Source organism: Geotrypetes seraphini, chromosome 7 (genome assembly GCF_902459505.1).
Source record: "Geotrypetes seraphini chromosome 7, aGeoSer1.1, whole genome shotgun sequence".
NCBI lineage: Eukaryota > Metazoa > Chordata > Amphibia > Gymnophiona > Dermophiidae > Geotrypetes > Geotrypetes seraphini.
Genome location: NC_047090.1, coordinates 87434271 through 87447909, shown reverse-complemented (window position 1 = coordinate 87447909; position 13639 = coordinate 87434271). Strand labels below are relative to the sequence as shown.

Genomic DNA, 13639 nt, shown 5'->3' with positions numbered 1-13639 from the left:
GACCTAAAAATTGAATTAATAATTTCTTTGAATGAGGTGTGGTAAAGACAGTGGAATAATTTTTCACTGTTGTAGGATTTGGATGCAAGGGAAAGCATGCTGAGTGACAGAGCTGCTCATAACTGAGCACCAAGACAAAGGAGCTGGAGGATCTTCCAGTTTCAGTTCTCTCAGCGAAGTGGAAATAATGCTGGAAAGCTCAGAGGATTTGAAGCATCTGTGCACCATGGGGTCAGTCCCCTGGTCCAGGGACACTGCTACTTCTGGACAGCCACTCTCCTGCTCCGAGCCAGATTCTTCCAGTGAAACTTCATCCTGGGACAATAGTGGCATGGAATCAAACTTTCCATCCCCCCATTCTATGTTAGACTGCCCCCTTCTGGTCCAAGCCTGTGTCGTCAACTGGCTGAGACACCTGCCTGGGGGAGTTCCCCTGCACTGCAGACACTGGAGGACCTTTGGCAGTTCAACTAGGCATTCCACATGACTCTCAAAATCCAGGGTAAAGCCTTGTACTAGGGGTCTTGAGGTCCCTGGCAGGGTCACCCCGGCCTCCACACATCTGCATTTGGCCAATTCACCTTTGGAGGACTCTAGAAATGATCTCTGCTCATTGCAACTGTATTCTCTTCCCTCCCAGACTTCAAAAATGTATTCTAATGTCAAGGAGAATCACAAGCATGTGTAGATTGCACTTTTACACATGTGGAAGGTAATTTTATAACAGGTCACCTACGGTAGGTGGGGAAGCCAATTAGGATGCCTATTTTTGGACCATTTAAGCAATACTAGCACAAAACCTACAAAAATCACAGGTCAAAGAACCTGTGGAAGAAGTATATATATATATATATATATATATATATATATATATATATATATATATATATATATATATATATATATATATATATATATATAAAAGTGTATAAATGAAACCACCACTCATGTTCTGCCCCAATCTACCACCAAACATGCCTACACCCAGGTTGCATAAAACTATGCACAATTCTTGTCAATTATGTGCACTTTTACACATGGGACAATTTTAGGATTCCCACAATGAATATGCATGAGAAATCTGCTCACACTACATTCTATACAAAATCTCACATGTCCACTGGATATCCCACAAACCTGACCGGCTAGGTGTGTCCCAAGGACTGAGTTAAGAACTCCCTTTCTAAAGAAAACTTAATGTAGAATTAATTAGTTATTTATTTATAACAATAGGCCAGCATTTCCCATGTCGGTCCTGGAGTACCCTCTTTGCAAGTCATATTTTCAGGATATCCACAACGAATATGCATGAAAAAGATTTGCATATAAGGGAGGCAAAGCAGAGGATTTTAACATAGCCATAGCGACACCTGGATAGCGACACCTAATGTGGAATTGCTTCATGCAGGTAAGAGGAATCTAAACTACAGCTAAGCACATCACTTTGCACTTGCTCATATTAAAAAAAAAAAAAAAGGTACCTGCCATTTGGATGCCCAAGTTTCCCAGTCTCATAAGGTTGTGTTGAAGTTTAACAATTCTATTTAATGTAAGAATTTCAATAACTTGTGTAATGAGTAAATTGTTAACTTGTTATTCCTATTTCCAGATCATTAATAACAGGGATCTCAAAGTCCCTCCTTGAGGGCTGAAATCCAGTCTGGTTTCCAGGATTTCCCCAATGAATATGCATTGAAAGCAGTGCATGCACATAGATCTCATGCATATTCATTGGGGAAATCCTGAAAACCCGATTTGATTTATAAGAAGCAGTGGTCCCAGTACAGATTCCTGCAGAACAAGAACTATTTACCTTTCTGCAATGAGAATATGGACTATTTAACCCTACCCCTGGTTTTCTTTAAACCAGTTCTTACTTATCATAGGACATTTTAGTTTCCTCAGGAGTTGTCCATGCGGTATTTTGTCAAAGACCTTCTGAAAATCCCTATACATAGTATCAACTGGTTCACATTTATCTATCCACTCCTTTAAAGAACTGTAGCAGATTGAGGCAATATTTTCTTTGTAAAGTGGGTATCATGAAACACAATATGCAACAATCACTCAAGCAGCGGTTCCCAACCCTGTCCTGAAGGACCACCTGCCAGTCAGGTTTTCAGAATAGCCCTAATGAATATGCATGGAGCAGATCTGCATGCATGTCACTTCCATTATTTGCAAATCTCTATGCATATTCATTAGGGCTATCTTGAAAACCTGACTGGCAAGTGGTCCTCCTGGAAAGGGTTGGGAACCACCAAATGAACGGCTCTGAGCAAACTGCAGTTTAAAAAAAAAAAAAAGTGGCCTTAGCGCACCCTTACACAGGTCTTTCCCAAGTACTAAGGCCATTTTAACCACAGTAATAAAACGGTGGATTTTCCAATTTTTTCAATTAATGACCATATGCTAGTTTTGCCACTAGTGCACGAGTCCTTACAGAAAAGGTTTAGGTACTAATCTTTTAATGGCCATGCACTAATCAGTTAGTGTGTGGCAATGTAGTTGCTCCGATTGGCACAGACATGTCCCTCCATAAAATATTTATCATACAGTATGCACGTGTGCACATGCAAACGTTACCATGGAATACTTCAGCATACCCCATGGTATGCCATTTTGGGCTATAGCAAACATGCATCAGTGCCCCTTAAGTATTTAAAATAAGTTAATTTTGCTCTTAGTACCTGTTAAGGTATGGCAGTGGTGTAGCGAGGGTGACCGGTGACCAGGGCGGTGGCACCCCTCTCTCAACCTCTCCCCCCAAACCTGCTGCACACATGCATTCGACCCTTTTTTAACTTTGGCACAAGCAGCAAGTTCTTCGCTGCTCAAGCCAAAGTTAAAAAGATATGGGGAAGAGAGGGTTCACGCACAGCAGGGAGAGACATGGGAAGGAGGCAGAGAGGATGGGTGTGCCGGCACCCCAAGGTTACACCCGGAGCAGGACCACCCCCCCTCCCCCCCTTACTATGCCACTGAGGTATAGCCAGAACTCTGGAAGACAGAAAGTTTAGTATACAAGAGCAGAACATATGCAAAGTGCAAGTAGTGGTTAGTAGACAAAGGAGCATAGTTACATGTATTTCAGTGATGACTTACAGCCCTTAAGAGATTTCTACTCCTTATTTCAAGTGACAAAAGGTTTCACAGTTCAGATAACATGTCAGAGCAAATACTTTCAGCTCCCAAACTTGGTCCTCCAACACTAAATTCCAAACAGACATAGTTTTAGTGTTCTCTCCTGATTGCAGTTGTCCTCAGTGGAAATCCCTTCTGTTGTGTGGTAGTGACCAGTAATGTATACCAGTACCACACAACCATTACTGGTCAGTACCACACAAAAGAAGGGATTTCCACTGAGGACAACTGCGATCAGGAGAGAACACTAAAACTCACACCACACCAAATGCAGAATTTGGTGTTGGAGGACCAAATTTGGGAGCTGAAAGTATTTGCTCTGACATGTTATCTGAACTGTGAAACCTTTGGCACTTGAAATAAGGAGTGGAAATCTCTTAAGGGCTGTAAGTCATCACTGAAGTACATGTAACTATGCTCCTTTGTCTAACCACTACTAGCACTTTGCATATGTTCTGCTCAGATGGATATATATATATATATTCTGCTCTTGTGTATATATAAAAGGGGAAAGAGGAAATGGAAGGAAGACATGAGGCAAAGGAAGAATTCTTTTCTCTTTCCAGGTGCTGAGGCTAACAAGAGATGTTGAACCAGCAGAGTTAGTACAAGTCACTGATATTGGTAGCTTTTACTTCCTCTCTTGCTTGTTCCCTGATTACACCTATCTGATATCAGGACTACAAATAAAGTCTTCCAGATCAAAAGCCTAAATTGCTACCACACTTGAGCCAGCTGAGGGAGCCCAGATGGAGTTTGATCTCCTGTACTAACAACCTATTTGAATGTCCGTGTCAAACTGTCCATTGTAACTTCCTGGGTAACCAACCCAGCCTCTTGTAATGTAATCTGACCTTGAACTGAATAGGTAAAGATGGAATAGAAAACCTGATTCACATAACATATGAATACACCTATTTAATCTGTAATACAGAAAACAGTACCACTTCACCCGATGAAGTCCTGTAGGACTAGAAAGCATGCACCAAAACAGGGTGCTAAGGATGTGAAATGCAGGAAAATAGATAAACATTACAGAAGGCGGCTCTTAATTCTCCAGGGCAATTCATGCAGAGATTCTGTAACTAGGGCAGCAAAATTCCCAAGTTTAAGTTTCAAGTTTATTTAAAATATTTGATTTGATCCCAAAATCCAAATCCAATGAGATTTACATTTAGTTATAAAATCGGGTTAAGAAAACCAAAGAAGTCATAATTAAACTAGACAGTTAGTACTATTTTAACAAAACAATACATGTGAAAAAGGGAGAGGAAAAAAATTAAAGGATTAAATACAATTTGTACACAAATAAAAAGGGTTAGGTAATTAAACAAGAGGTTGGGAGAGGTTTCCCACTTAATTTTTGCTTACCAGCACTACTAGCCTGCTATAAAATATCCTTTGAAATGATTCAGTTAAAATGTCCTTAAAAAGCCTGCTTTTTAGAAGACTTTTAAACTTAAGTAAATTTTCTTCTCTTATATTGATCGGGAGCGAGTTCCAAATTTGAGTGGCTGTAATAGAAAAAAAATTGCGTCCCTCCTTGAATAAATGAATTTTAGTTAAGGGACTAATAGTAAAGCTTTTATTTTTTCTTTACTAATTAATTTTGGAGATTGTGGCATTTTTGTGTAAATTTGCATCTGGTTGCATACAAATTAGTTTGGTTCTTTATAACCTGCCCTTACCCAGAGCGGGTTACAAAATTACATGCATAATCGACAATAAATACACAAACAATACAAGACACTTAACAGCACAATGCAAACAATAAAATACAAATACAAACAATAAAATGCATAGGTGACCAGTACCATACTGTCATCTATTATTTTTATGGAAGTAATTTCAGTTTTAAACATTTCCATTTATAATAAACTATTCATCATTTAGTAATGATAGTGGGAAGGGGAGGGAGTTATGGGGAGAAAATGTAACCAAACATTTTGTTGAACCAGTTACTGGAAAGGCAACAGATATGTATTGTAATTGTTTGCTTCTTTGTTGAGCAATTTAAAAAAAGCAGATTTTAATAAACTATTTGTTATTTAATATCCATTTAATATTTTATTTCAATATTTTCCATTTCAGGTCTCTGTTTGCTTTCTTTTACCTCTCTCCTCATTGTTCGTCTCTTCTCCTTCCAGAAAGGCCTCTTTTCTGCCCTTAATCCCTCCCTGTCTCTCCAACAAGGTTTTTGATTTACTGCCTTTCCTGGTGTACCCAAGGTGGTTTACAAACTAGATCTCAGTAAGAAAAAGCCACCATCATTAACTATCACTATTACTTTTCATTTTATATAGTGCTGCTAGATATATACAGTGCTGCCTATTAAAGACAGGACAAAGGGAAAGAAGAAAAGAGAAACAAGAGAACACATTAAGGCAAGGGTGTGGTCACAGATACCACACCCCAGTGATGTGTTCAGCTTGCCACAGGAGCACACTAGGGGCTAGATTCACTAAGCCCACGGATCTGATGTAAATGAGGGCAATCGGAATCACGCCCCCAACTGACCGCACAGATCGCTGAATAGCGATCCCAATGCATGAACAAACTATCTTCTTTGCCTGTAGATCAGTGGTCTCAAACTCAAACCCTTTGCAGGGCCACATTTTGGATTTGTAGGTACTTGGAGGGCCTCAGAACAAAATAGTTAATGTCTTATTAAAGAAATTACAATTTTGCATAAGGTAAAACTCTTTATAGTTTATAAATCTTTCCTTTTGGCTAAGTCTTACTAATAATATTGTACAGTAATTTATAGCTAAAGAGACATATGATCAAGAAATTTTTATTTTACTTTTGTGATTATGATAAACATACCGAGGGCCTCAAAACAGTACCTGGTGAGCTGCATGTGGCCCCCGGGCCGTGAGTTTGAGACCACTGCTATAGATGGTTTGTGCATCTTACAGAGCTGCAAACTTTTTTTTTTTTAACTTTTACTTTGCCAGCCCATGGTTTTAACCCACGGGGAAGGGCAGTCAGGGCAGAGAGCAGGGCAGCAGAGAGCAACAGAGGGCAGTCAGAAAGGATGTAAGTGACTGGTCCCAAGCAGTCGCTTCTTTGTTGATCAGCCAACCCAGTCAGCGCTCCAGATTTTGTTTAGTGAATCGCTGCCTGCTTGCTTTTTATGCCTTTCCCTCTCATTTGCATGGCAGATTGGATCGGAGGTTGATTGGCACCAAGGTTAGTGAATCTGGTCAGGGAACAATCGGTTCACAAAGTAGTTGGGACACAATTGGTGTCCTTAGTGAATCTAGTCCTAGGTCTTCAAAATAAATAAATAAATAAGGGAGGGGAATTGTCAGGGCAGTCTTGAATTTTGGGAAAGTGGGTTCCAGATAAAGAGGATACTGGAAGCCTAGCCCAAAGCTGAGGTGCACTGCCTGGCAATAAAATGTCCTGTGATGGGCAGCATCCAACTCAGCACAAAGTGTGGGGGGCGGACCTGTTCCTTGGCTCCTATTTTTCTAATGTGTTATACATGCACCAGATCTTACCTCACTATACAGCGAGCTAGTGAGAATCAACCATAACAATTCTTGAACTTACTGTAGATACTGCCTAGGTCAGAGTAAACCCTCATAGGGAGGAAGGAGAGGGATGTGGGAAAAGGCAATAGGATAAAGAAAAAAGCAGTAAGGGAAGTTTTCCACAGAACACATCTTTTGCTGTGAAACTTTGTTAACCACACAGTTTCTCTTATGTCCTAGTCACAAATCAGTGGTAAGATGCAACTAGGGCCCTCGGAAGGACTAATTTTTACATTTGCTGTTTTAATAATCCTGTACTGACGATGGAATTTGAACCCTTGATCTAACTCTCCTCAGCCACAGAAATCCCACACTGCAGCTACTGAATTACCGGTACGTTAGAAACTTTGTTTGGGTTTTTTTTTCGTTTCTTTAACAAAACGGTTTACCTATGCAAAGCCAAGGAAAGCGGTTAAAAGGAAACCGAGCGATTATACTTGGACCGAAACTGGGCGATGTTCTTAATACTGAAAGAACGGTTACTAAAGATGTAAAAAATTGTAATTTACTTCCATTGGTCCCTTAGTGAAAACCAAACGCACCCAGGGGGCCACCTTGATCAACTTACCTGGTTTTCTTTTTAAAGACGTTATCTTATATATTTCTTGACTATAACACAGCAGTCAACTCTGTGGGTGCTTGAGCACCCCTACTTTTGAGCAAACTCACTGTCAAAGGAGGAGTAAGTGCCATCAGATTTAGCACCACCAATCGCTTTGAAAAGTGCATCTGAATAATTACATTCCGCAGAAATTAACGCACATACAATGCAGATAAAAATCATAAAAGAACAGCTGTATGAACAACACATCAAAAGCTTAAAGATAACCACCGCTTACTGGTTTTCAGCCACTCAATAAGTTTTGGCAATTCCCTTGGAGAAACCTGTCTCAGGACACTGGAGATAGCGCCTTTAGCCATAGAAAAATCCATGAATCAGGACAGCCGGAGGCAGGGAGCAACTCTAGAGCGCCTAACCCAAGTCCGAGTCGGTCTAAACCAGAGCTAACGGTCTCTACCCTGGACCAGAAAGGAAACCAAACCGCAAACAGGGCGGGGTTCGTGGGCAGGAAATTTAAAGTATTTCTAGACCACGCCCCAGGTCGTCACGTATACGCGTTAGGACCGTATACAAGGAGGCAGGCGACCATTGGTAAACTTCTCGTGGCTAGCGCTCGGTTGCTGCTTGAAGCCTGGGGACGCCATCTTTGATTCGGGCAGTAAGATTTCTCAGAGGGTTGCTTTGCACATCAAAGAAGAGAAGATAGTGCAGTAAAATGAAGCCTTAAAAGCAAACGTGTTCGTCATACATTTCGAAGTTGCTTGGGTCATTACTTAGCTTTATTATTCATGTGGCGTTTTTTGATGTAAACATACAAGGAAAACCTTCTGTGCAGATTTCATAAACTCAGGGTTTTGGTGACAAAATAAATTGTTTAGCATTCATCAGATTATCACACAGTAAAATAGTAGACGTGTGCAGGAAAAAAAAGCCATCTGCACCATTCAGAATAAGATGGGTGAATTAGAAGCTAAGGCACAAAAAGATAAGGTTGACATCATAGGCATCACAGAAACATGGTGGATTGAGGAAAACGTCTGGGACACTGTGCTACCGGGATACAAACTATACCACAGAGACAGAGTGGCCCAAAAATGGTGGGGGCATTGCCATACACGTCAAAGAGGGAATTGAATCTACTGGAGAGAACACATCACAACTATGGGTCAAAATTCTGGGAACAAATGGCCTGGATACGAAGATCGGCATCTACTACCGACCCCCAGGGCAGTCCGAAGAAATTGATGGAGAAATGACAGACGAGATTAAACGCAACTGCAAGGGAGGCAACGCAGTTGTCTTGGGCAATTTCAACTATCCGGGAATAGACTGGAACCTAGGCACCTAAGGCTGCGTTAGGGAGACCAAGTTCTTGGATGCTGTAGGCAATTGCTTCCTGGAACAACTTATCAAGGAAAATACTAGAGGAAATGCAATTCTGGACTTTTTAATTCTAAATGGCCTGCGAGGACCGGCACAAGATATAGAAGTAGAAGGGACGCTGGGAAACAGAGATCACAATATGATCCGCTTCGACCTGGACACAGGGGAGAAACATCGGTCCAAAACGACAGCCACGGTGCTGAACTTCCGAAAAGGGAATTACGAAGGGATGAGACTCATGGTAGGGAAGAAGATTAAGAAGAGGATAAACACTGTAAAAACGCTAGAGCAAGCTTGGTCCCTTTTTAAGGACACAGTCATAGAGGTGCAAAATCTATCTATTATAATAATAATAATAATAACTTTATTCTTCTATACCACCATAGTCGTGAGACTTCTAGGCGGTTTACACTGAAGAGGGCTGGATAGTCAGTGCGTTACAATATGCTGAATTAAGAGAAATACAGCATGCAGAATCTTAAGAAAGGCAGTAAATACAATAAACAGATAGTTTACAATGAAGAGAGCTGGACAGTCAGCGAGTTACAATATGCAGAGATAAGAGAAATACAGCATGCAGAATAAATTTTAGTCTTATACGCAGGAGTGGACATGTTTGAAGCATTAGAAATTGATTTAGTGTTTTGTATAGATACTTTTTAGGTGATATTTCTGTCGAATAAGGCAGTTTTTATGGATTTTCTAAAGGCGTCATAGGTCAGTCTAGCTCCATTAATGTAGTTGTCTAGCCAGTGTTGTTGTTTGTTTGCTTGGTACATAAAAGTTCTATCCAGGAAGGTTTTGTATTTGCAGCCGGTAATGCTTGGGTATGCAAATAGATTGCTGTTTCTGGTTTGTCTTGTAGGGCTGTATAGTATGAAGTGAGGTAGCAGGTAGGTAGGAGCTAGTCCCCAAACCAGCTTGAAACATATGCAAGAGAACTTGAATATTATTCACGTCTCCATTGGCAGCCAGTGAAGCAGTTTGTAGTAGGGGCTAACATGGTCGCTTTTATTCAATCCAAATATCAAACGGACCGCTGTGTTTTGAACAATTCTAAGTTTCCTCACTGTTTTTTTGGGTATACCCATATAAACGATATTGCAATAGTCCAGTGTAGAAAGCACTAGCAATTGCACTAGTAGTCTAAATGATAATGGGTCAAAGTATTTTTTGATGGTCTTTAACTTCCATAATGTCAGGAAACACTTTTTTACCACTATGTTCGTGTGTTCAACCATTGTCAAATGTGTGTCTAATATGACTCCCAATATTTTTATTGTTTTGGTAATCGGGTAGATGCGATCTTTTACACGTAACGTTGTTATGGTAATTTTGTCTGTTGGGCTTGCAAGGAAAACTGTTGGTTTTTTTTCTGTGTTTAGTTTCAGTTTGAAGTTTATTGTCCACTGTTCTATTTCGGTCATAATATGAGAAATGTATTCTGAGGTCTCGTTTGTTATGTTGTTCACTGGGATTAAAATGGAAATGTCATTTGCATATATGTAGTAGTTTAGGTTTAGCTTTTACAGGAAATGTCCTAAGGATGATATGTAGATGTTGAATAGGGTGGGTGATAGTGGTGAACCTTGTGGTATTCCCGAGGGGTTTTGCCAGGTGTTTGAGTACGTCCCACCACTAATCACCCGGTATGATCTCTTTGTTAGGAAACCCTGTATCCAGTTCCTTACTCTTCCTGTAATTCCTATTCCATCTAGGCAGCGTAGCATTATATCGTGATCAAAAGCGCTGCTGAAGTCTAGTTGTAAGATCAGAGCATTTGTTCCTTACAACTAGACTTCAGCAGCGCTTTTGATCTTGTTGATCACATATCAACAAGGAATCCAAGAGGAAAAAGAACAAAGAACCGGCATGGCTCACTGTAGAGATGAAGGAAGCGATCAGAAACATTATCTTTTTGTGCCGTAGCTTCTAATTCACCCATCTTATTCTGAATGGTGCAGATGGCTTTTTTTCCCTGCACACATCTACTATTTTACTGTGTAATAATCTGATGAATGCTAAACAATTTCTTTTGTCACCAAAACCCTGAGTTTATGAAATCTGCACAGGTTTTCATTGTATGTTTACATTAAAAAAAACTCCACATGAATAATAAAGCTAAGTAATGACCCAAGCAACTTCGAAATGTATGATGAACACATTTGCTTTTAAGGCTTTATTTTACTGTGCTATCTTCTCTTCTTTGATGTGAAAAGCAACCCTCTGAGAAATCTTATTACCTGAATCAAAGATGGCGTCCCCGGGCTTCAAACAGCAACATTAGTATTTTGTATTGAGGAAATAAATTGAGAGCAAACCTTATGCAGATTTTCCACTGCGCTCCAGATAACTTTCATGCCAATTACTGCTGGTCTAGACAGAGGAGTAAGGAGAGTAAGTTCGCCTCCTTAGACTGTAAAATGGGATTCTCAATCTCTGCCTCACTCTGTATTGCTCATCCTCCCACCGCTAGAGCCGACTGCAAAGAAGTCGGCAAGTTGTAGTTTCCATCCGGGGTCAGGAGTGAACCTGCAATGTTGACAGATATAGTAGCTCTGGTGCTTCCTGTAAGGCTGTAGGCGTCCCCGACATCGTCCCGGGACGCGTGGGAGCTGCAGGCCCCAATGGGCTAAGCAAAGTATCGCCTTCCAGAACCGAAGTCTGCCTTCCACGGTCAGTAGAAATGCCCGCACCAACTGGGACAGCAAAGGCTGTTATCGCTGTCTGGCGTGTTATTGAAGTGGAAAAGGAGGCTGGAAGGACACTCCTCTGCTTTCCCCGTATCCTGTTGAGTAGAACTGTCTGAATTTCTAGGCCCCGAAAACAGAAAAAACTGCCCCAATAGGATGGCCACCATTTTAGGCACCTTTCTAAGCAGATAAGTGAAGCTGTCCGTTCCTGCCTCTCCAATCCCCCCCACACAGGACACGCAGTGCAAGGACGCTCTGGAGGTGCTAAATTTGTGCAATCCTACATGAATTAGGGATAGAAGAGCCCAAGGACTCCATCCCATCCAGTTTTGAGGAAAAAATTGTGGGTTTGGAAGTATAGGGAACTTTTGAAAAAAAAAAAAAAGATTGTTAAAATCCAAGATGACCACCACTAAGGATCTGGAGAGGGGCTTGATGCTCTGGCCTAGGTTAAGGCCCCTCCTATGGGAGGGGCTTTATGCATCTGGGCCAAACAGAATCTCAGGCCCTTCCATAGTGCATCCCTGATGCACCAGGGAAGGCCAGCCATTTTGAAGAGGCAGGCCAGCTGGACGGAGGAAGTAGGCATCCCTCTGGCCATCCATCTAAAGTAAAGTAAGGGGGAGAGGGTGGGGGTCATCGAAGGCACAAAGGGAGGGGGTGTTGCGTGGCGATTGGAGAGCATGGGCATCTCTCCCGCTGCAGGGGTGTGTGTCAGATGGCGGTTGGAGAGATTGGGCATCTCTCCCGCTGCTGGGAGGTGTGTTGGTTGGCAGGAGAGATCAGCATCTCTCCCACTGCCAAGGGGTGTTGGTTGTCGGCAACACAGCAGGAGAGAGAGGGCATCTCTCCTGCTGACCTTCAATTTGGGATTTTTTTTTTTAACTGCATGTCAAAACACATGCAAGAGATGTGTTTTTCACAGTACTGGCACTATATCGGCACCCCCATATAGCTGATTTTTGTCACCAAAAGCTGACGCCGTTCTTGGAGAATGGCTCTGTGATTTTTAAGAATCCACCAGAGTGCTCGTTTTAAATGTTGAAGAGCTCATTTGCATAGCAGTGTCGGAGACTGCTAGAAAGTTTTCAAAAGACCTCTGTAAGCCATTTTGATAATTCGCAGCTAAAATACATGTTCACTAAATCAGCTGGAACCTTTTTAGCCAGCACGTTAAAGGAAGATTTTGTTTTGAGAATCTGACCCTCAGGTTTTACAGCTTTAATGACAGGAGAATTAACAGATACTTTATAACCCCCACCTCCACCTCTAGACATTTGATTTGTTGCATTTAGTTAATGAAATATCTGATAGACAGTCCTGAATTTTTGACAACCTAGGCCTGCTTTATAGGACCTGCAGAACCGATTTCAACAGGTAGAAATCAAGGACTTCAAATACCACACTGCACTAGAAGCATAAGCTCCAAAGTAGAGGTCTGCATGGGAACGGGGATCATGGGACTCTCACGGGAACCCCCCCGCTGGCCCACGGGACTTCCACGGAGATGGAAGGCTTTGGAAGCAGGATTTGACTTACTGAGGTCTACCTAAATTCCGACGTAGTTGAGAGACCAGTCCAGTGCCATAGTGGAAACAGCCATGCTGAGCAGTGAGGTCAGCACGCACACGGCTGAAAGCCTTGCTGATTGGTCCTACAGTGCGGCGGGGCAAGAACAGCAAGTAAGGCTCTCAGCTGTTTACATGCTGAGCTCACTGCTCAGCATGTACACAGCTGAGAGCCTTGCTTGCTGATTGGCCGGTAAAGCTAGAGCAATAAGACACTTATTTAATGATCCACCCAGCACCCCGAAGGCCCTGATACTGGCGAGACTCGTCTCGAACTAGAAGAGAGTGACTCAAGAAGGCAGAAGACAAGGAACCGAGCATTTTTTTTTTCAGACCTGAGCTGAGGACGGAGCAGTGAGCACAGCAGGCATGAGGAGATGCTTCAGAGAAGCAGGAGGATTCCGCAGCCGGCAGTCAGGTAATTAACTTAAACATAAAAGAAACTGTGGAATTGATGATCCTGATGAAATCTTTATTTGAAAAGGGTGCAGATGAATTAAAAAAATGAAACACAATATGAAAATATAAAACACAGTAAAAGATTTAATCAGGATCATTAATTCCACAGTTTCTTTTGTGTTTGCGCTGCTGTTTTCCTAGTGGAATCTCTGGTGGAACCCTTTTTTTGTTTTCTGTTCAGGTAATTAACTTGTAAACCCCCTCTTTTACTATGGCTGACGTGTCCATTATATTCTATGGACGCCGTTAGCATTTAGCACATGCTAAATTGGCTTAAACGCCTTACAAAGC

The 13639-nt window shown here is 41.6% G+C and overlaps 1 protein-coding gene across 2 annotated transcripts in view; it reads right to left on the bottom strand.

Moving 5' to 3' along the window:
* The window catches only part of LOC117363414, a 75409-nt gene extending 67682 nt beyond the window's left edge, over nucleotides 1-7727 (bottom strand). Inside the window, exon 1 of one of the 2 annotated variants that reach the window (XM_033951076.1) lies at nucleotides 7523-7727. In XM_033951076.1, coding sequence (XP_033806967.1) covers nucleotides 7523-7616 — 94 coding nt within the window. In that variant the 5' untranslated portion in view covers nucleotides 7617-7727. The remainder of the gene's footprint in view (nucleotides 1-7522) is intronic. The other variant, XM_033951077.1, reaches the window with a different exon arrangement.
* Between the last annotated feature and the right edge of the window lie 5912 nt (nucleotides 7728-13639).